This window comes from Trachurus trachurus (assembly GCF_905171665.1).
Source record: "Trachurus trachurus genome assembly, chromosome: 7".
In the NCBI taxonomy this organism is placed as follows: domain Eukaryota; kingdom Metazoa; phylum Chordata; class Actinopteri; order Carangiformes; family Carangidae; genus Trachurus; species Trachurus trachurus.
The window spans coordinates 25,524,859-25,545,132 of record NC_139901.1 but is presented as its reverse complement, the minus strand read 5'-3'; the positions used below and the strand labels follow the sequence as shown (position 1 = coordinate 25,545,132).

Here is a 20,274-nt window from a genome sequence, read left to right as displayed (position 1 = left end):
CTGAGAACCGGAGGTCACTGGCTGAATTTCATAAATTGTATGTGGAGATGGGATAACTCCAACAGTACCCCACTGATCTGAGCTTTATGGCAGTGGCCAGATGTAATCCTCGCCTTAGAAAGGCACACATACAAGCTTGGAGTTGGCAAAGAGCTAGAGACAAGATTCCCTGGTCAGATCCACCTCCCTCCCCCATTTCCCCAATGAACAGCACAGGAATCAAAATTTCATTTCATCAAGCCACAACTTTATTTCCATCTTGGGTATAAATTGTATAAACGAGTTTAGTTTAAATCAGCAACCTTTCTTCAACTCTTCGTTGACAGGGTCCCATTACATTGTCAACTCCTGCAAAGAGAACAAGAGAGGATTGTTAGAGCAGGTTTATAAGGATTATTTTACCCAGTTTACAGAGTTTTTCTCTTCTCAGGACAGAAATGTTGGCTTCAAGAAACTCAGAAGAACGAAAGTCACTGTGTTAATCATCACTGAAGAGATATCCACACACATTTAAGACGGCTTATTGATAATGATTCAAACAATTTCACTAACACCGAGTAAAGTCTGTAAGGTCTTACCATAATAGCATTGACAATGTCGTTGTTGTTGTTTTTCAGGGCGCGTACAGCCTTCGCCCGCGACACGTTGGCTTGTGACATGACGAGTTCAATGTCCTTAACCTCGACTCCGGTCTCATCGACCTATAAAAATAAAAAATGTGTTAACATCTCATCTCATGAAATAATAAATATTAAAACAGAACGGACTAAGAACAGTATCTTACCTCTTCCTCTTCGCTTTCCTCCTGTACTGTTGGCGTCTGTGTGTTTTCCTGGATGTTTGATACAGCTTCTCCCTGTACCTTGAATTTTTCTGCGGCAGCCAGCTGGGCTTGCTGGGAAAGATCTTCAATCTGGAGTGAGAGAAAGATGGCAAAATGAAGACACCGATACAACATTTGGCACTGACATTTCAGCCATGGACGCAATAAGTCCACTCTGCTGGTCTTAAAAGATTACGTGTCTGTGGCCGTGGTTCGTGTTGTTACTGGCTACATACCTTAGCCTCACCGAAGACGATGTATGTGTCTGATGCAGGGCTCTTGTACACGTCTGGCTTGGTGATGACAAACAAGATGTTCTTTGACTTACGAATGGTGACCCTGGTGACCCCTGTTACCTGCCTGAGACCAAGCTTTGACATTGCCTGCAAGAAAATGAAATAATGTTACAAAATGTGGCTAATTGACAACTACACAGAAAAGCAGTTGTTAAAAACAGACATTGTTATCAGGTTAAACTTGTTACCTTCCGCGCCTTCTTTTCACTGCGGCTCTGTTTGGCTTTGCTGACAGGTTCCTCATCGATCTCAGCAGCTGCGGCAAGCTGTGGGAGATTCAAACAAATTCAATGTCAACAGGGAGACACATAGCTGATAGAATTTGTGAAGCTAGTCACTGGTTTGCTTTAGGTTTCTCTTCTCAGGACAGAAAGGATGGCTTCAGTATACTCAGAAGAACGAAAGTCACTGTGTTAATCATCACAGAAGAGTTAACAGACCAACAGCATCTGCTGAAAACGTTTAACAGAGCTGGTAGATGTTGCAATGGTCTTGTTTGTTTGGGCTCAAATCAGCAGTCAACACAATATGGAAGACCAGACTGAACACTCACCTGAGCCTGCTGTGTCTGTGTCTGTGCAGAGTCCTGTTCCTCCAGGTCAGGGACAGAGTCATCGCTGTCCGACTCAGTGCCAGAGCCTACACAACACCAACAGAGACCAATATTTAGTCACAACAGCACTTTTCAAGTGTACTCCTGAAAAATAAATATTTGTAAATATGAAGCATCAGTCCTGGGGAACAAGAACAGATCATGTTTGTATTGCTTGAAGTTAATGCTGCAAAATCATAGTGATTAGAGCGTTTTAATCTGAAATCCCAAATTACTGTGTACTCTCTTCCCTTTAAATACCCAATTTACCAAAACATTCAACTAATTTAAGACGTGATCACACAAGTACATATAAGTATCTAACCACAGAAGAGACTTTTTCAAAAACCAGGTGCATCCATGACAACTAGATACATCAACAACCTTGAGAATAGCATAAAATGGAGTAAGTCCCTGAATGCAGTTGGAAAAACAGATGGCACACAGGAGAGAAAGAAGAAAATACCCTTGTCGTTCTTGATCACAGGCTCCACTTTGGCTGATGTTTTAGCAGGTGTGGGGGCAGGTTTGGATGAGACAGTTTCAATTACCTCAACCTCAGGTTTAGCAGGGGCAGGTTTAGCAACTGCCTCAGCAAATGTAAGTTTACGGGGAGCTGGGGCAGGAGCAGCAGGTTCAGGTGCTGCTTTGGCAGGCTTGGCAGCTTCAGCAGCAGCTGGTTTAACTTCAGCAGCTGGCTTGACAACCTCAACAGGGGCAGGTTTGACATCTGGTTTAACAATCTCAGGAGCAGCAGGTTTAGTTTCCTTAACTTGTTTAGGAGCCTTTTCGGGGATAGATTTAGCCTCAACAGCTGGCTTAGCAGCCTCAACAGGTGCTGCTTTAGCCTCAACAGCTGGCTTAGCAGCCTCAACAGGTGCTGCTTTAGCCTCAACAGCTGGCTTAGCAGCCTCAACGGGTGCTGCTTTAGCCTCAACAGCTGGCTTAGCAGCCTCAACAGGTGCTGCTTTAGCCTCAACAGCTGGCTTAGCAGCCTCAACAGGTGCCACTTTAGCCTCAACAGCTGGCTTAGCAGCCTTAACAGGGGCAGGTTTGGCCTCAACAGCTGGTTTAGGTGCCTCAACAGCTGGTTTGGGAGCCTCAACAGGGGCAGGTTTGGCCTCAACAGCTGGTTTAGGTGCCTGAACAGCTGGTTTGGGAGCCTCAACAGGGGCAGGTTTGGCCTCAACAGCTGGTTTAGGTGCCTCAACAGCTGGTTTGGGAGCCTCAACGGGTGCTGCTTTGGTCTCAACCACTGGCTTAGCAGCTTTAACAGGTTCCACCTTAGCCTCAACAGCTGGCTTGGCAGCCTTCACCGGAGCAGGTTTGGCCTCAACAGCTGGCTTAACAGCCTCCTGTTTGGCCTTGGGAGCCTCAACAGGAGCAAGTTTGGCCTCAACAACTGGCTTAGCAACTTCAACAGCTGGTTTAGCAACTTCAACAGCTGGCTTAGCAACTTCAACAGCTGGCTTAGCAACTTCAACAGCTGGCTTAGCAGCCTCCTGTTTGGCCTTGGGAGCAGCTTTGGCCTCTACAGCTGGTTTAGGGGCCTCAACAGCAACCTCCACCGTAGCAGGAGGTACAATTACAGGCATTTTAAGTGGCTTCTCAGGTGGGATCAGAGGAGGAAGCTCATCATCTGCTGCTACTGCTTTTGGTGAAGCTACTTTCACTTCCACATGTGATTTGGGAGGACTGGTAGCAAGAGTCTCTGAAAATGAGACTGGTGCTGCTACTGCAGGCTTTGAGGTAACTTTGAAAGCAGCTGGTGAGGGTTTCTTTGTCTCAGCTGGGGCAGGTTTAGCTTCAACTACAGTTTGCTTGGGGCTCGCCTCTACTGGCTTCTCGGCAGCTACAGTAACCTTGCACTCCTGAGGGGTGGGAGCAGGGACAAATTCCTCTCCTTTCTTAGTTTTTCCTTGTTTGCCAGCCTTGACTACTTTTGGGGCTGAGCGGTTAGCCTGTTGAGCGGAGGAGCTAGCAGGTGAGGAGGCCAGGGGAGATATCACAGGTGTCAAGGGGGTAGAGGGAGTAGATTTTGGTGAGGTAGGAGAAGATGAAGAGGCAGACATAGAGGAGCGTTTTCTTCTGCCGGGGACAGCCTTTGGGGCAGAAGAACCCTGTGCATTCTTGGCACCTTTGCCTTTAGGCTTGGCAGGGCCAGAAGCTGCCTGAGGTTGCTGGGAGGAAGCTGGGACGGGAGGTGTGGCAGAATAGAGAAAGACTTTTAAATTCAGTGAAGGAAATGTCTAGGTCTTACTCATGCGGGTTAAATTATCTCAAACCAAGACGCAACCATTTTTTTTTCTCAGGGTTAGGAAAAGGACCTGTCAAACTTGACTTTGATGCAAACCGCCACTCACAATGCAGAGTAAAACACAACCTACTTCCACACAGAAAACCATTCTATTTTTAGTCAGGATGCACTTCAGATTAAAATTAATTTGAATACAATAAGAAAATAGGCTACTGCTACAAAAACATTAACCCAACAACCTAATGTTCATAGGAGAAAAACTTGCAGAGCAAAGCTATTCAGCCTTTTATTTCAGGACAAGTATTTTTTTTTTTATACCGAAAGAAAAGAGAAAAAAAAAAAAACACTTGGTGACAAAATCATTCATTGTCAATGAATATTTCGTCCTTTCAATGATGAACCAAGCTTTAGATGCAGACAATAACCATAAAAGTCAGTACTGGGACTCCATGTTGAATTCAAAACATGGACTGATGTGAAAAATGTGCCCAATCCAACCAAAAAGGTGGATTAAAGAAATGCAAAGTGTGTGGGGGGGAGAGGGATAGACCGAGCTGAAACAAACCTGACAGGTGGCTAGTGGAAATATGTGTGCCTTCACATTTGGAGGTCCCCTTTGATTGAACGGCCTTGGAGAGAAGTATAAGAGGTTCCTTCTTCTCAAGATCTTTGTTGAGAGCTTCCAAGTCACTCTTTGCTTCACCAGGGAGTAGCTCTTCTGCTGCATCCGGACAGAGGTTCTTTGGACCGTCTGCCATCCCACTATCTTCACTATTTGAACTGATGTCCTCAGGGCTAGATGGTTTTGGATCATCAGGAATTTTCCCTGCCACTGTTACTGGCTCCTCTGCTGAGACTTTCTCTTCTACAGCGATTTTCTCTTCCACCTCTTTGGCGGCCGGTTTTTCAGCAGCAATTACCAACTCTGGATTTTCTACTTCTTTAACCAGAGGTTCAGCAGAGGGCTTGGACTCTTCGGTAACTGGAGGCTCAGCAGAAGGCTTGGACTCTTCAGTAACAGGAGGTTCAGCAGAAGGCTTGGACTCTTCAGTAAGTGGAGGTTCAGCAGAAGGCTTGGACTCTTCAGTAACTGGAGGCTCAGTAGAAGGTTTGGACTCTTCAGTAAGTGGAGGTTCAGCAGAAGGCTTGGACTCTTCAGTAACTGGAGGCTCAGCAGAAGGCTTGGACTCTTCGGTAACTGGAGGCTCAGCAGAAGGCTTGGACTCTTCAGTAACTGGAGGCTCAGCAGAAGGTTTGGACTCTTCAGGAGCTGGTGAATCAACCGAAGCCTGTGGTGGGTCAGCAGGCACTTCTTGCTGTGTAACGGATTTTACATCCGCCGCGGTTGCAGGGACACCATTTGGTTGATCACCACTAGTTTGAATGCTAGCTTCTTCTGGGGAGCTCATCTCTTGAGCAGGAACAGAGGTTTCTGGAGGATTCTCCAGTGGGACTGCCTTGTTCACTGTGGGAACAGCCGTCTCAGGAGAAGAACTCACTACTCCTGTGGCTGATGGAGGAAGAGCAACTGGAGTAACAGGAGGAAGGGGTGTTTGAGGAGCACTTCATGAAAACACTGAAGTGAAAAAGAAACCGTGTCCCACACGTGAACAAAACAATGCGTTGTGAGAAAATTCCACGATGTGAAATGGCTCTTGATATGCCAAAGGAGGTGTTAGGTGCCCTCAAAGAAAAAAAAAGTGCCCACGTTCCAAACTCCATGCAGTGTCCAAGAGATTTGGTCCAAAACAGCAGCTTTTACATGAAAATTACCTATGACTCCATTTTACTGTTTAATCAATACTGCAACAGACTGCACTAATTAATAATTCTGGATACATTATTGCCGTGGTTCCCAACCTTTGGTCCGCGGCCGGTACGGTATCGTTTTTGTTTAATTAACACTAATGGTCGTTTTATTTTGGAAATTTTGCCACTTTCGTTTGTGCATCTTCCCAGCGCTGCACAGGCAGGTTCACAAGCATAAACACAGGGAGAGACTCAATAATGAGACGATCAAAGACCCGACGACTGCCAACAAAAAGAAAGATGATTTAAAAGAAAAAACAAGAGTCCTGTAAATTACGGTTTCATTGCAACAGGTGATTCACATAGTCCAAGCCCACATGCGTAATAAATGTGGTCCGGCTCTCCGCCGTTTCATCACTTTGCGGAAATTTTTTTTTATCTCCCTGCGTTCTGGATTACAGCAGAATATCTTGAGATTGCCACAAAAGCACTGAAAACCTGCTTCCATTACAAACATATCTTTGTGAAGCATTGTTGAGTTTTCTGCAGCGCGAGCAGCAAAACGAGATTACAGAGTAGACTGGACCATCACCCCTAGATGACTGACTATATATTTTTATATTATGGTGAGTTGTAGCAAAGAACGTAGCCTAATAATTGAATTAAAAACGTAAATGGAAAACCATGCGACGGATTAGGATATGTGTAGTTGTCTACCGGTGAACGGTCCGCGCTGATAAAAAGGTTGGGAACCTCTGCGTTACTGCACTGCACTTCTTGGCAAACCATGGGGAGTAATTAAGTTATTTTATTAGTAGTTAAACACTTAAACAGTGCAATCCATTTCAACTGCCTTTTATTCATGGAGGAGAGCACTGTGGGAAACCATAATAGAGTGCTGGTCGACATGCCGACACAAATACATTACTATAAAACAACTTGCGCTTCTCATGTCCTCTTCTGAACCTATCCGGGATTGAAGCTGCCTAAATATTTGCCCCAACCATAGCCATTGGGGGAATTAAGAAAACACTTGTCAGTAACTAATGAGACCTGTAGAGCAAGATCTGCCATCAGTGTCAGGGACTGATACTACCTTGACTCGACTTTCAAATTGCAGTTTATGCAATGCAAGAATTAAATGTGCAGAATTACCACTATTTGTATAATTCTTTAACTAGTGTCCTCCCACATGGATGCATGCAAACCACAACTGACAGGATGTATTGTACTGCTTAAGATGTAATTATACTGTTAATACCAGTTTGTCATGGTAGGCATCTAAAGAAGATAAAGAAATTTGCATCTTTTCCCTAAAGCTGCTGTAGTGCACGCACTATAGTTGAGAAACAACCTCTTAACAAAATTGTGCTTTCACGCTACACAGTGTAGTATGCATCTTTGAAACCTCTTGATCATTTTTTTTTTTTTTTTTGCTTGTAGAGGAACAGCTACTGCTAAGTGACAGGTTAGACCAAGTCTCTGGTGCCTGCAGCAAATGGATAAGTCGGTATGAATGTCTGATGCCACACCCTTTAGAGAGGGCCTCCACCCACTTACCGGCCATTTAGTGAAAGGTGACACACAAAAATAAAGTGATGTAAGTGTTTTTCACAAATATTATTAAACCTTTGTTTAAATAAACAATGAAAATGAAGCAAGCAAAGTCACCAACCAAAACCAGAAAGATCTACACCATCACCAACAAGGCTCCTTCTAACCTATTAGTGTTTTTTTTCCAAGTCATTCATAGTGCACAGGGTAATCCACACTGAACACCATGCATTGTGTGATAAATCCAGTTTCCAGTGCAAGTCACTACAGTCCATTGTGAGTATACAGATACAGAAGAGGGGTCCTGGATTTCTCTTTTCAAGGGAAGTCAAGCAATATCACCACAGCAAATTCTTCTGTGACAAAACTACTGACTCCAAGTGTCAACACATGGCCAGTGACAGTCGAAATAACTGTCAGCTGTTATGTCAACTCAGTGTCGGGCCAGCTGAGTCAACTCATTGAACAGTATAATGACCCAGTAATCCAGTACTGCGAGTTCACTCAAAAGCAAATGACCAGCTTTGAGTAGTTATTTGTTGACCAAATCATATGTTCTGAGAGTTCAAGGACCCCTTTATGGTAATGCATCATGCATGTTCATGTGAAGTTAAAATATATACGAACCAGTCTCCACTTGGGGCTGCTGCATCTCCTGCTCGGTAACTGGGACCGTTTCTGTGGCTTCACCAGGCATGGTTGCTTGTAAAAGGAAAAAAAATAAAGTTAGTGAGAGACCATTAGAACAAGCAAAGTTTGATTTCCTTTGTGATCATAGTCTGTTATTATTGGGCTCCTATTGTATGTAGTAGTTATATTGTCACAACAGGCCAGAAACCTAACCTAGAGATATTGAATCATTGAATATCTGACAGACACACAGGTGGCAACAAGCCAGATAGTCATTTTTTTGAACAAAGTTTGAACATCATAATACATACAACGCAACAGTATAATTTAGCTGAAAAATGTTGTTTCACTGCATTTTTCTGACACTGACAATGTAATACTATTTCTAACAACAGTCAAACCACACAAGGACCTAGTATAGACCAAAAATCCACCACATTAAGACTACAAGTCCAGTTTTTGACTACATGAACCCACAGAGGCTAAAACAGGGTTAAAAACACGGATTCAGATTAGTGCAACCTGCGTTTTGGTGGAGGCCAACTCCGGTGTCGTTGTCGTCGTAACGTTACATCAATGAATTAAACGGACAACTTATTTGACACACCACGACCCACTAACTTAGCGGACTGGTTACAGCTCACACCACGAGTTGTAGTTGTCACAACCAGTTAAACGGCGGACGACGGGAGCCCATGCTGCTTTTAGCTCGTGAGGCTCCTGCTGCTAACGTATAACGTTAACTCTCCGTTAGCACGATGCTAAGCTAACCGGCTGTTTGTCTCGACAGGAACAAAACTAAACCACCACTTTATCCTCAGGTTTGACCTACATGAAACAACCAACGTGTTGTTAATACACCACTTAACCCTCATGTATTTCTCTGGCCCCTGACAGGCTGTGCTGTGCTGGTGGAAACTGGAAGTCATCATGTTCCCTCCCCCATTTTGAGCCGGTAATCGGACGCATAACGGAGCGTAAATCACCAAATAGAGGATCGATACGGACGTAATAGCAGCACCGACTCGTTAACTGGACTTTAAACAAACACACGAGGCGTTTGATTCTTGTGAAAATATATGAAAATCCACTAGATGATGTTGGATTGTCAGAGGAGACACTCACCGACTTGGGACGCTATATCCAAGATGGCTGTGAGAGAGAACTTCTAACCCCGGCGTCACGGTAATATCCGCTTTAGAAGCTCGGTTTCTACTTCCGGGTTATTTAAAGGGACAGTGGACTAATTTCTCTTCTCCATATGTTGTTGTTGTTTTAACTTTGGTTATTGAGCTTTTTACTGAACAGAACATGGACATACAGAAACACTCAGAAAACAGAATCCCACCCCCATCTCCCACCCCAAAAAGTAAATTTACTTTTTGTATATTTTTTGTATATTTATTTATAAATAGATAATAAAACAAATAAAATACTAATAAATGAGTAGATCTAAGACAAAACAGTACTGTATATTGTAAAAGAGGATATATTAAGAGAAAGACAATGTTACAAAAAAAACTGCATTAAAAACGTACAGTATGGGGTGTCAGTCCCCCTCTCTCTGCCTCCCTGACCTGCACAGCTGTCACCACGCTATTAACAGAGTTGTTTTCAAGACAAATGCAGAGGCTACTTGCCAAAAAACTGCCCCGACAGGAACGCGCATCAGTGGTGTTGCATGAATTTACCTCGAAAACAACAACAACTCTGTCTTGTAACGTTCTGTTTTTATCTCATAGCGTGGTGAATGTGCAGGTCACAACTTGTCCACAAGAGCGTTTTGGAGTTGTTGGATTGTGTATTCGATGAGGGAAACCAAGAAACCCTATGAGCCTCCATAGCGTAGCTCTGAGCAGCTCGCGGCTCCGTTCGACCGTTCTAAAAATAGCTTGCACCAACAATTAAAGGTATGGGCCAATTTTCCAAAATGTTGAACTATCCCTTTAAAAAAAGAAAAGAAAGAAAAATACAGGACATAGAGAGTCCAACTCAACCAAAGCCAGTGGTTGTCCTGATTAGATTGTTTCATGCAGCTCTTCCATGTATCTCAAAAAAGGTTGCCAGGTATCTTGTGCTTCACACCCCTGATGAAGACAGCGTAAAAACGTGGTGGGTCCTTTTGTAATTATTAAAAATCTCTGCTACATCTCAAGAGTGCCTCAGGAGCTCTTTTTTGACTGCACCACCACCCTTCCACAGACAGTCAGTTTTTTCTCAATTTATTTTGATTATTTTTCCCTTGAAGAGCACCTTGAGCCACTCTACATTTTCATACTCTTTTTTTCCTGTGGCCTCTGCAGCACTCACCCTCCCCTCTATTTTTTCCAGCAAAATGTCTGTATTCAAAGTAACCGGATCACAGAACAACATTTTTAAAGAGAAGAAATACCAAATTTATTTTCATAAATGACTGTACAGTAGAAAAATGTAGGCAACAAGTTGACAAATGATAATGAAATTGACATTAGGAAAATCCTTCCCTCAATAGAGGATTCACAAATGTTTAATTTATTATTACTGAATTACATAAAAAAGAAATTTGGATTAAACTTTCATTGGTCCAGAAGATGGACGAATTCAATCACAACATGTAGCCCCCGACATATATTACAGTTGGTAGAAGTGAACTACTATCACTCCCACTGTTGAGATCCAGTTCAGAAGTCTTTCTGGAGATCTACAGGAAACAAGGACGAAAGAAATGTGATTAAATGAAAGTCTAAAAATCTGAAATGCTCCACGTAGTCAATCAAAATTACGACGTACCACTCTTTTTGAGAAGTTCTCCTTTCCATGTACGAGCCATCCCATCCAGAAACTGATCCAAGTGTTTCACATACTTTGCCAGACTGGTTCTTTTGTAATCTGTGAAGATAAGTAATGCGTGAACCAAAATATTCAGTTACTACTCAATCATACTCACACTTACATCTATTGCTAGACTTATCAATAAAGGCTATTTATTTGTAATTTCACCTCTGATCTTTCTTCTCTCTGCTGCATCCATCTCATTTTCCTTATCCTTTGTTTCTTCCGACTCCTCCTCTGCTGTTCTGGGTCGATCCAGCTCCTCGCAGATCAGGCTAGAAAAAAGTTACACAAATCTATCAAGTATCAAATACAACATATGATAATCTAGTGTGAGACGATGAATCCTCACTTACCTGATTGTGGGAACATCAAAAGGATCAAACGTCTCTAATTCTTTGAGGTCAATGGGCACAGAGATTCGTCCTGTCCAGAGTCAAAGAGAGAAGACCACAGTGAGACCCCGATTGTCACGTCTTTACCATGTGGACTTGATTTAATTAATCTCCTTGGATCTATGTTTTACCTGTTTTGGGATGGACACTGAAGGGGCTCTTTAGCAAATGGTTCACGCCTTTACTGACGTTCACGTCGAGTCGTGGGTAACAGTACTGCAGCATGATTTCTTTCTCAAAGTGCTGACCCTTCTTGGCAGTGGCCTGGAGGAAGAAAGAGTCCATCATAAACCCACTTACTGTAATTTGCAAAAAAAAAAAGTCATAATGGGACGCTAACAGAATCACCAACCTGTTTCTTAGCGGCTTGATCCTTGATCAATGCCCAACGAGTCTCAGGTTTCTTCTCTTGTTGGAAGTCCTGCTGTAATTGTTTCCTGACATGTAAGAGCTGAGTTAAGGTCAAGAAAGAAAATGCTGTTGTACTGCATAGGTTATTGAGATACACATGAAACCGTAGAAAGGATATCCTCAGGGACGAGTGCCAGCACTTTGTCTACAGATTCCTTGCGGCTCAGTATCTCCTGCTCGTGTAGTGCGTACTCTGGAAAGTAGCGCTCCACCAATGCAAAAGACTCCCTGTTAGGATGACAGATAGATGCTCTTAGACAGCTGAAGCCACAACATCCAACAGAGGCAACGATCTCAATAACAATCAGTTAAATTAGACGCAAACATCAAAACACAACAAATACAGTAACAGTTTCATACTGAAATCTGCTGGTTCTTACTTGATAAAGGGATGGATTGGATCTGTCAGCACTACTTTCTTCACAGTGTCTTCACCACCCTGTAAATTAACAATAATGTAGTATGTGACATCTCAAAAATGAACTTGCATTCAAGTCATTAACAGAATAATCAATGGCAAAAGAGGCAATATTAGCTGTAAAATATGTTCAACATGTGATATGATAAAAACTAAAATTTATCTGTCACCTTCACCAGGCTCAGGTATTCTGCAACAGCAGAGCGAGCAGCCACAGAGAGCTTCCTGGCAGCTTCGTCACACACCCAGCAATGCACTCCTCTTCTGCCAGAATAAACCCACAGCAGGTGCTGGAAACCAAAGTCCTCTGGAATATCACATAAAACAAGTGTTTGATGCTGTTTTTGCCAAAATAAATAAATAGAAAAACCTTGAAATGTGGTGAACAGATGGTTGACAAACAATACAAACCTCTAAGTGCTCTATCCAGGATACGGATGGCGATCGTCATCAGGGTCCAACACTTGGAACAGATGTCTGCAGCACTAAAATCAGAGTTTGCCATAACTCAGTAACAGCTGTGTAAAAATGACTGGGTCAAAGCAATGTGTAATAGATGGGTTATTTACAGTCAGCATAAACCATATTTACCTGCAACAGCTTCTGACATCATCATAATCTGTCATATCAATATCAAACACCAGCTCCTTCTCCAGCGCCTGGAAGGTTCCTGACTTCACTGTGTTGTGTTGATTCGGCTGTGGTGGGAGACAAACACATGAAACTTTATTCATACAATCCTATTAGTTGTTACAGTGACACCTGAAGAGTACAAATAACGGGGAACATGCAGTCTCACCCTGTGGCTGTATACCGCTCCAACATCAATCTTGTACGGGTTCATCTTCTGCATTTCCTTCTCCAGCTCGTTCTGCGTGCTGAATGACTGGTAGCGGACGTAGATGTCGTCTTTGAGCGTGAAGGAGAACTCTCGGTTCTGGAAATAGTTCTTCTGCACTGAGGTAGAAGGAGAAACAAGGCGTTAACATGGGGGCTGTTGTACTGTCCTTTATATCATGACCATAGGCAAAGGCTTTTTTGTAAAATTTTACTTGAAGATGGTCCAGATTTGTTTTTAATGTCTGTATTTATTTACAGAAAAGGTATTCCTGCTACCAAAGTTCATCCTAAAGGCCTGCGAGCAGGGCAGGAGTATATCATATGTGTGAAGTAGTCAAATACCTATTACTGTCTGATTTGTATGCACATATGTACATATATGTTTATGCATGTATGTTTGTACATGTGTATATATGGAAGCATATTTAGAGGCATCATTCCCTGTACTTTCTGTTTTGTTTGTTGTATGGCTCGTGCATGTATTCATGTTTTAAGTGTCTTGTAAGCCCATGAGAGCTGGGTACCTTTGGTGTATGACATTTTGAAAATAAAACCTAACTAACTAGCTAAGCAAGGGACTTCTTTTTAGGTGTTAAACTCCCCCATGAAGGCAGGATTCATATTAAAGGACTATTGTATTAGTATTGGCTAGGTGTTCCTAATAAACTGGTATTACTGAAAACAACATGGTGTCAAAAGGAAAAACAAAACAACCACTGTTGACACTGCCAGTCAGTGTTGATATGAAACAAGCAGTTAGTTACGTCTCCATTAACACAATAATGTTTTTAGACCTTCAGTCACTTAGCTCAGTAAATTAACTCTGCCTCTCCTTCCTAACCTGAGCGATCAGTGATACTCACATCCTCCATAGTTGAGCCAGCGGTAGTACTGGGAGAAGGGGAACAGCCGCCGGTAATACAGCGGCAGGAGGTCCGGCAGACAGGCCGAGTCATAGTCTGAAGACGGCATCGCCTGGTTGTGAAGTAACAGCCCCGGTACCGGTGTAAACAATAAAGAAATAAAGCTAGAGTTGGCTGCGACAAACAGGCTCGGTGCTGTGTTTTACAGCGCGGGAAAAACGCTTAAGCGGCGGACAGGACCAATGAGACAAGGTGTGGACAATGTCGTCACACAAACGCGGAAGTTCTTTTGTGTCAGATGTGTGTTGTGTGTTTCCCGGTCTGAGGGACCAGAGAGGAAAATAACGCAAAACAACCACAGGTGAGCTGAAGTTTAATGATTAATCCGCTGTACATGTTGCTGTTAAAAGATTAAAATAACACGTCGGCTGTTTGTACACGTAGTTTTACTTAACCTTGTAATACTAGTCCTATAACGGATGAAGCGGAAGTGTCGCCGAGCGAGAAGAGGATCATGGGAGGTGTAGTCATTTTTTCTACTTTACTATATATTTTTCTTTTTTTTAGTCGTCAATTGAATTAAACCAAACAAATAAAAAAAAACGAATTTCCATTAATTTAATACACAATAATAATACAAAAAAAATCCCCAAAAATCAGATGTCATATAAGGTTATGGGAAATATGCTTTATTTTGTAGAAATGCAGAGTTAACATCTTGTACATGCAAAACAAATAAGTTTGCTTCTACAGTTTCTGTTACATTTTTTTGTTTCTTATGTATAGACTGCTACACCAACAAAAACATTTCCAGACTGCCCACCCATGTACTTTGAGCTCTCTCACTTCATGGCTTCTTTTGCACTGCACTTTCTTTTCTTCACCTTTAGAGGGCAGCACAGTTTCATAACAATACTGCAGCATGATTGTCACAATGAGCTCCATTTCAGGAATTTTTGGATAATATGCATAATACATCCATGATAATATGTTACGACACTCTTTGTTCATTCTTCTTATAAAAGCTACATCCAGGAAACAAATTGAAATTATGAAATAAATAGCAAAATATTTCACTTCCCAGGTTTTCAGTGACACAGGAGTAGAGGTGCAGGACTCGTTTTGGTTAACCTGGTCAGATTTATGCCATTTAACTTTGGGCAGCATTTGCTTTCAAGACAAAAAGGAGCAGCTTTGTTGGTGTTTCTTGCTCCCCAACCCCACTAAGTGGTAGCTACTAGCTACCACCGGTTGCTTTCATGTATTGAGGCAGCCAGTCTGAAACCATCTCGTTGAAGTGGTGCGGCTCACACTGAAGGTTGAGAGCTGAGCAGCATTAAGAGCCCTTCTCAGTTATTGTACTTCAGATATGAAATAACACGCACTCACCCTTTGCACTGTTTTTCCATGACATTTGATAGCATTAACTAGCTGTAGCTGTCTCATCTTCTGAGTTATCCCTCGTTGTTATTGAAGGCTTTCTCTGTAATTTATCTCCATTCTGTCACTATGCCTACGGGCTTCTCCACAGTTTTTGCATACAAATATGATTGCAATGCAGTTTCTGTCATGTGTATTCTATCAAATCATTTGTTAGCGTATCAATGTTGTGCACATCTGACATTCCTCCATTCTTATGCACTCCATTTATTTTTTCACTAGATTGGTGGATGCAGGCGTTGCAATTACCCTACTGTTAGCATAATATGCTACTATATGAAGTGGCCTGCCAGTGCACTAAATTAATGGTAATGATAATGAACAAGTTTGCAGGCTGATGATCACTGATGCCGAACTGTGCCATGTTCAACAGCAATTAACGGACAGGTATTACAGATACATTTCCACTTTATGATTGCACTTGTGTTTATGGTAATATTCTTTAATCATACTACAATTTACATAATGCAAGAGCTTTCAACCACGACCATACTTGAATTATGCAAATGAGGTAGCTTCAAGGCATAGGGGATGTGATGAGTTTTTCCTTTTTGGGTTCTTCCGTAGAAATGATTTGAAATGGACTTGGGATTAATGCCCACTCTCTGTCTCTCTCTGCCAACATTCCCAATGTATGTTAATGATTCTGGTGCACATTAATGCACATTGCACATCGTAGCTCCTTTAACCTAAAGCATTGATGAAGCATTTCTGAGTTGTTATATTTGAGGTTTCCTGTGACTCATAAACATATAAGTAGAAATCACACATCCAATATAACAAATCAAAAAATCCAACATGCTAAATATAAGTATGGCTAGTTGGGTAAAAGTGAAACACAGTGTGAAAATGCAACTTTCAACCAAGTGCTGTGTATGATAAATCTGGGTCAGATAGTCGTGAGGTGCCCACGGAGTTGGCTATCCAGCACTAAAGCTCCACACAGAGTCTCTATGCAGGAGGAGTTACAGTTTGGGGATTGTGTGTAAAGCTGCAAGTTCAGATGACCAAAGTGTGTCACCATCTCAGAGTGCTGTCTCCTCTCATCAGGAAAACAACGGCAACACCACAGGCCTGTAGAAAAACTCTCTAACCCCACTCTGAACACGTGACCAAAAAACTGTACAACTGTGTTATTTCTGAAAACAAGATAAAAGGGTTATTGATACCACTCTCTTGCAACTGATTGAAGGACCTTATCAAAGAGTTTGAATGTGTGTGTTCATTAAAACAAACAGGAAGATGAGGATTTATTCACAGTGGAGTGGGGGAAGCGAGGGATTCGCTGTGCAGACTGAGTTACAAATCATCTGGTATTCAGTATTTGGAAAGTCAGATGTACAGTTATCTAAGAGGAAAAGACCGAACATGTGGGAGTGTGATTATTTGCATCTTATTGGTGTATACAGGAGTGAAGTGGAGTGGACAGCACAAAGACAGAAAATTTCAATGAAGCAGAGGACAGAAGGACCCAGTTTACTTGTTTATCTCTGCACCAGACAGCAGGTGCAATTGATTTCCCCAACCAGGGTTTGACGATATACATTAATGGCATCAAAGGGTCCTCTGTGACAGTTGAGCAGTTGTTTCCATTTATGTTCAGCACAACACGCCATGCTCCACTTCCTCTCCAAATGGCTGACACACTCTCACATTCTCTGCGATATACTTCAGATTGATGAAGCCATCTGTCATGTGTTTGGGGGTTGGCAGGCAACGCTTGTGCAGGCCGTGCACGCTGCTCGCTACGTGTTGTATAAACATGTAAACTCGGTCATATGTTTCATGTAAAAAAAAAAATTAATAATAATTGTATGAATTCTTACTTGGCTTGATCCCACAGTTAGTCAGAGAGATAGCTAAACACTAAAATACAAAGAGAGACATTTGGAGAACAGCCTGGGGCCTCATTTATCAAAGAGGGTGTAAAAGTCCTTTGTAATTTTCAGTACAACGGAAAGGCAAAATGTGCGTACGACCAAAACATCTACACTCTTCATCCTCATCATCACCACCACTTGCTACTTCAAACAGTGTCCGCGCTCCTCTCTCCCTCGCATACTGCAGTTCTCTGACTCTGCAGCGGCGTCGCCAATTCCTCCTGTTCTTCAAAAAGCGTGTAAATGCCGGTACGCCATGGTCGGACTGGTCGTAAATTTCTGCACTTTCACCCGACAGGTTTTGGTTTGATAGATCCCAAATTAGGCGGAGAAAAGTGCGTACGCACAAAACGGGGGAAAGAGCGTGTAAAAAAACGTGTATCCACAATGATAAATGAGGCCCCTGGTCAGATGGATTTCCCTTTGCATACACTGCAAAAACTCAAAATCTTGTCAAAATGTCTCAATTTTACTCAAAACGAATCTCTTTCCACTAAAAATAAGACTCATCACCTAAAAATTAACTTGTTTTTAGACAGTTTTCACTTGTTTCAAACTAATTTTCAATTGAAATAAGTAGAAAAATCTGCCAGTGAAAGCAAGTTTTTTGTGCTTGTAATAAGAAAGAAAAAGTTGCTCCACTATCATATTTTTCTACTTATTTTAAGTGGAAAATTTGCTTGAAAAAAGTAAAAAGTTTCTAAAAACAAGCTACTTTTTAAATGTGATGAGTCTTATTTGAAGTATAATTAGATTTATTTTGACTAGAAATGACATTTTGACTAGAAATAAGACAAATATTCTTGGTAAGATTATGAGTTTTTGCAGTGTAGACACTGTCATTTTCAGTCAGTTCATCATTTGACCAAACTGACCTGTGAACTGAGATAGGCTACTCCAAAAACTTTGAGGTAGGTAATCAAACTTTAAAAACACGTGCCGAAGATACCACCAGCAAACACAACCACCTGCCGTACTATTGACACAAGTCAGATAACATGAGCTGCTTCCTGATTTGGTTTCACTGCATGTTGCACAAACACAAACTGCAGAAAGAGGAGGAATAGCAATAATGTCAACATGAACAGTGAGGTTGTTGATGATTATATGTCTTTGTTTCAAAACCGATAATCAAAGATACATCTAGTTTTTCACTCTCTTCACACTGTCATCAAGTGTTACATAGGCTACTATATTCTCATTAAATGTGAAGTTTAGCTTCGTAAACAGACTGGAAACAGAAGGAAACAGCAGTCCTATCTCTGTTCAAAGGTAAAGAAAATCTGCCTGCAGTGAAGCTTGGGTTATCAGAACAAGTCAGACTGCATCGGAAATCAAAAGTATTTCATTGTCCTGAATGACCCTGGGAGAGATTAAACAAAGAGCATGTTCTCAGACCCTCTTTCTCTCTTTCAGAGGCATTATTGTTGTTACACTAAAAACTACAATACATTTCCTTAGTTTGGATTGACCGGTTTTCTAATCTACCCTAACTCTAACCTTGGCCATGAACTGGCCCTGGTGTTAAAGTCATGTGGACGGCAGCACGGTGGTAGGCTATCTGTACAGTGTGACTGGCCTGGTTGGCACTGTTGCCTCTCAGCAAGAAGGATCTGGGGTCGATTCCCAGGCCAGCAGCAGTCTTTATGGGTGGAGCTGCGTGTCCCCCATGTGACTGCGTGGGTTTTCATCGGGTCCTCCAGCTTCCTCCCACATTCACATGAGGAGAATCTGTGACTCTAACTGGGAATATGAGTGTGAAGTTGCTCATCCTATAACCTGTCCTCCTCACTGGTAAATGCTATAGGAAGGATGAATGAGAAATAATAGCCTATGAACAACCTGCATCTCGACATCAGACAAGTACCATCACTGCATGTTTTTAAAGATGTACAGAAATGGCCGTTTGTCCTGTTTGTCGCGCCGAGTTTCCACGAGTTGCTGCACGAGTGTACCCCATAGACTGTAAAAAGAATGGACGTAGCACCTGTGACGTCACCCATTGGTTTGGGGGAGTCTGTTTTGTGCCTCTGGGCATTTGAACTGCGCCATCTTGGATTTTAGTGGGAGTGTACTTTCCATATTTTAAACCTAATAATAGTAAAATGGTAGAGTTAAAAAAAAAAAACACCCCCCTCAGAGTGTGTGCGGGGGTAGAAACTATTGGTTGAGACCAAAAAACGTGATGGCACGAGGCTTTGATCATGTTTATTGAGGATGTAAAATCTGCGATTTTTACATGGGGGTCTATGGAGAATGCTGCTTTCTGGCACCAGCCCCTAGTGGCAGCCGAGGGGATTGCAGTTTTTTAACGCGGAAGTGCGCTTCACTTCTCAGACCGACAACTGCCCCCTTGGTTTACCCGAGTAAGGAAAACAAATTTGATTGGTCGTTATCGAGCGGGCGGGATATTCAAAGCTTGGGGCGAGACCATAGACTGTAAAAAGAATGGACGTAGCGTCCGTGACGTCACCCATTGGTTTGGGGGAGTCTGTTTTGTGCCGCTACTACGGGGGTTTGAACCGCGCCATGTTGGATTCTACTTGCCATATTTGGAGCGGTGCGGCCGTTGGCCGGCCGAGAGCCCGCCCACTGGCCTCGTAGCAGCGGTCGCCGGACCTGTCACTCAACGGTTCTGCGCCCTGATTGGCCAGAACTTTAACCCTAATAATAGTAAAACGGTAGAGTTTAAAAAAAATTCACCCCCCTCAGAGTGTGTGCGGGGGTAGAAACTATCGATTGAGACCAAAAAAATAAAATGTACCAGGCTGTAAATATGTTTTTTTAAGCTGTAAAATCGGCTATTTTAACATGGGGCTCGATTGGAGTTGCTCCCTTCTGGAGCCAGCCCCCAGCGACAGCCGAGGGGATTGCAGCTTTTTGAATGCGGAAGTGAGCTTCACTTCTCAGACCGACAACTGCCCCCTTGGGCGAGACCGAGCTCGGTGTGTGTGTGTGTTGTCTCAGACGTTTGATTGACGGATGACGGATCCAATATCAGTGGCTGATGAATCGTGAGCAGGCTGGCGTATAATCAGTGTGCCTGCATTATCCAATGCGAAAACAAATACTAATGTTGGGCTCAAAACCCACCTGTTCTCAATGGCCTTTGATTCCGTTTAAATTGATGTCTTTTAATCTAATATTTTTTATTTTATTGACTAATTTTTACTCATGTGCTGTGTTTAATTTTTACAGCACTTTGGTCCACTGGGTTTTTAAAGTGCTTTATAAATAAAGTTGGTATGGTAATGGCATGAGTTCTTCAATTCCTGCCTCAAATGTGTGTTGCAACTTGTCATTCCTGTAATCCTC

General features: G+C 42.4%; 2 protein-coding genes across 13 annotated transcripts; both read right to left on the bottom strand.

Annotated features, from left to right (window-relative positions):
• Window positions 1-225: 225 nt before the first annotated feature.
• naca (nascent polypeptide associated complex subunit alpha) lies at window positions 226-9,099 on the bottom strand. Of its 12 annotated transcripts, none has more exons than XM_083975913.1 (11): window positions 9,027-9,099; window positions 7,899-7,973; window positions 3,148-3,902; window positions 3,064-3,105; window positions 2,178-3,021; window positions 1,673-1,758; window positions 1,308-1,385; window positions 1,060-1,206; window positions 785-913; window positions 579-701; window positions 226-348 (listed from the first exon to the last, which is right to left on the bottom strand). In XM_083975913.1, the coding sequence occupies exons 2-11, from the start codon at window positions 7,966-7,968 to the stop codon at window positions 334-336; spliced, it is 2,289 nt and encodes a 762-aa protein (XP_083832039.1). In that variant the 5' UTR covers window positions 7,969-7,973; window positions 9,027-9,099; the 3' UTR covers window positions 226-333. The 12 variants fall into 12 exon arrangements, with proteins under 12 accessions (XP_083832039.1, XP_083832031.1, XP_083832033.1 ...); XM_083975905.1 differs by having other exon boundaries at window positions 2,178-2,748; window positions 3,169-3,902; XM_083975907.1 differs by having other exon boundaries at window positions 2,178-2,790; window positions 2,833-3,902.
• A 1,197-nt stretch (window positions 9,100-10,296) lies between these two features.
• On the bottom strand, window positions 10,297-13,813 carry prim1 (DNA primase subunit 1). Its single transcript, XM_083974803.1, has 13 exons — window positions 13,640-13,813; window positions 12,736-12,893; window positions 12,528-12,634; window positions 12,348-12,421; window positions 12,107-12,243; window positions 11,899-11,957; window positions 11,637-11,746; window positions 11,460-11,551; window positions 11,239-11,371; window positions 11,069-11,138; window positions 10,881-10,987; window positions 10,671-10,769; window positions 10,297-10,581 (listed from the first exon to the last, which is right to left on the bottom strand). The coding sequence occupies exons 1-13, from the start codon at window positions 13,746-13,748 to the stop codon at window positions 10,562-10,564; spliced, it is 1,275 nt and encodes a 424-aa protein (XP_083830929.1). The 5' UTR covers window positions 13,749-13,813; the 3' UTR covers window positions 10,297-10,561.
• Window positions 13,814-20,274: the final 6,461 nt, after the last annotated feature.

Bases quoted from the DNA above. Each gene is read 5' to 3' on its own strand.
- naca (XM_083975903.1), bottom strand. From the start codon at position 7,968: ATGCCTGGTGAAGCCACAGAAACGGTCCCAGTTACCGAGCAGGAGATG. The intron at 1,386-1,672 runs GTGAGTGTTCAG...AATCTCCCACAG, and splicing joins CACAGACACAGCAGGCTCAG to CTTGCCGCAGCTGCTGAGAT. The intron at 914-1,059 runs GTATGTAGCCAG...CTCTCACTCCAG, and splicing joins TCGTCTTCGGTGAGGCTAAG to ATTGAAGATCTTTCCCAGCA.
- prim1 (XM_083974803.1), bottom strand. From the start codon at position 13,748: ATGCCGTCTTCAGACTATGACTCGGCCTGTCTGCCGGACCTCCTGCCG. The intron at 11,958-12,106 runs GTGACAGATAAA...GTTAATTTACAG, and splicing joins AATACCTGAGCCTGGTGAAG to GGTGGTGAAGACACTGTGAA. The intron at 10,582-10,670 runs GTACGTCGTAAT...TGTTTCCTGTAG, and splicing joins AGAACTTCTCAAAAAGAGTG to ATCTCCAGAAAGACTTCTGA.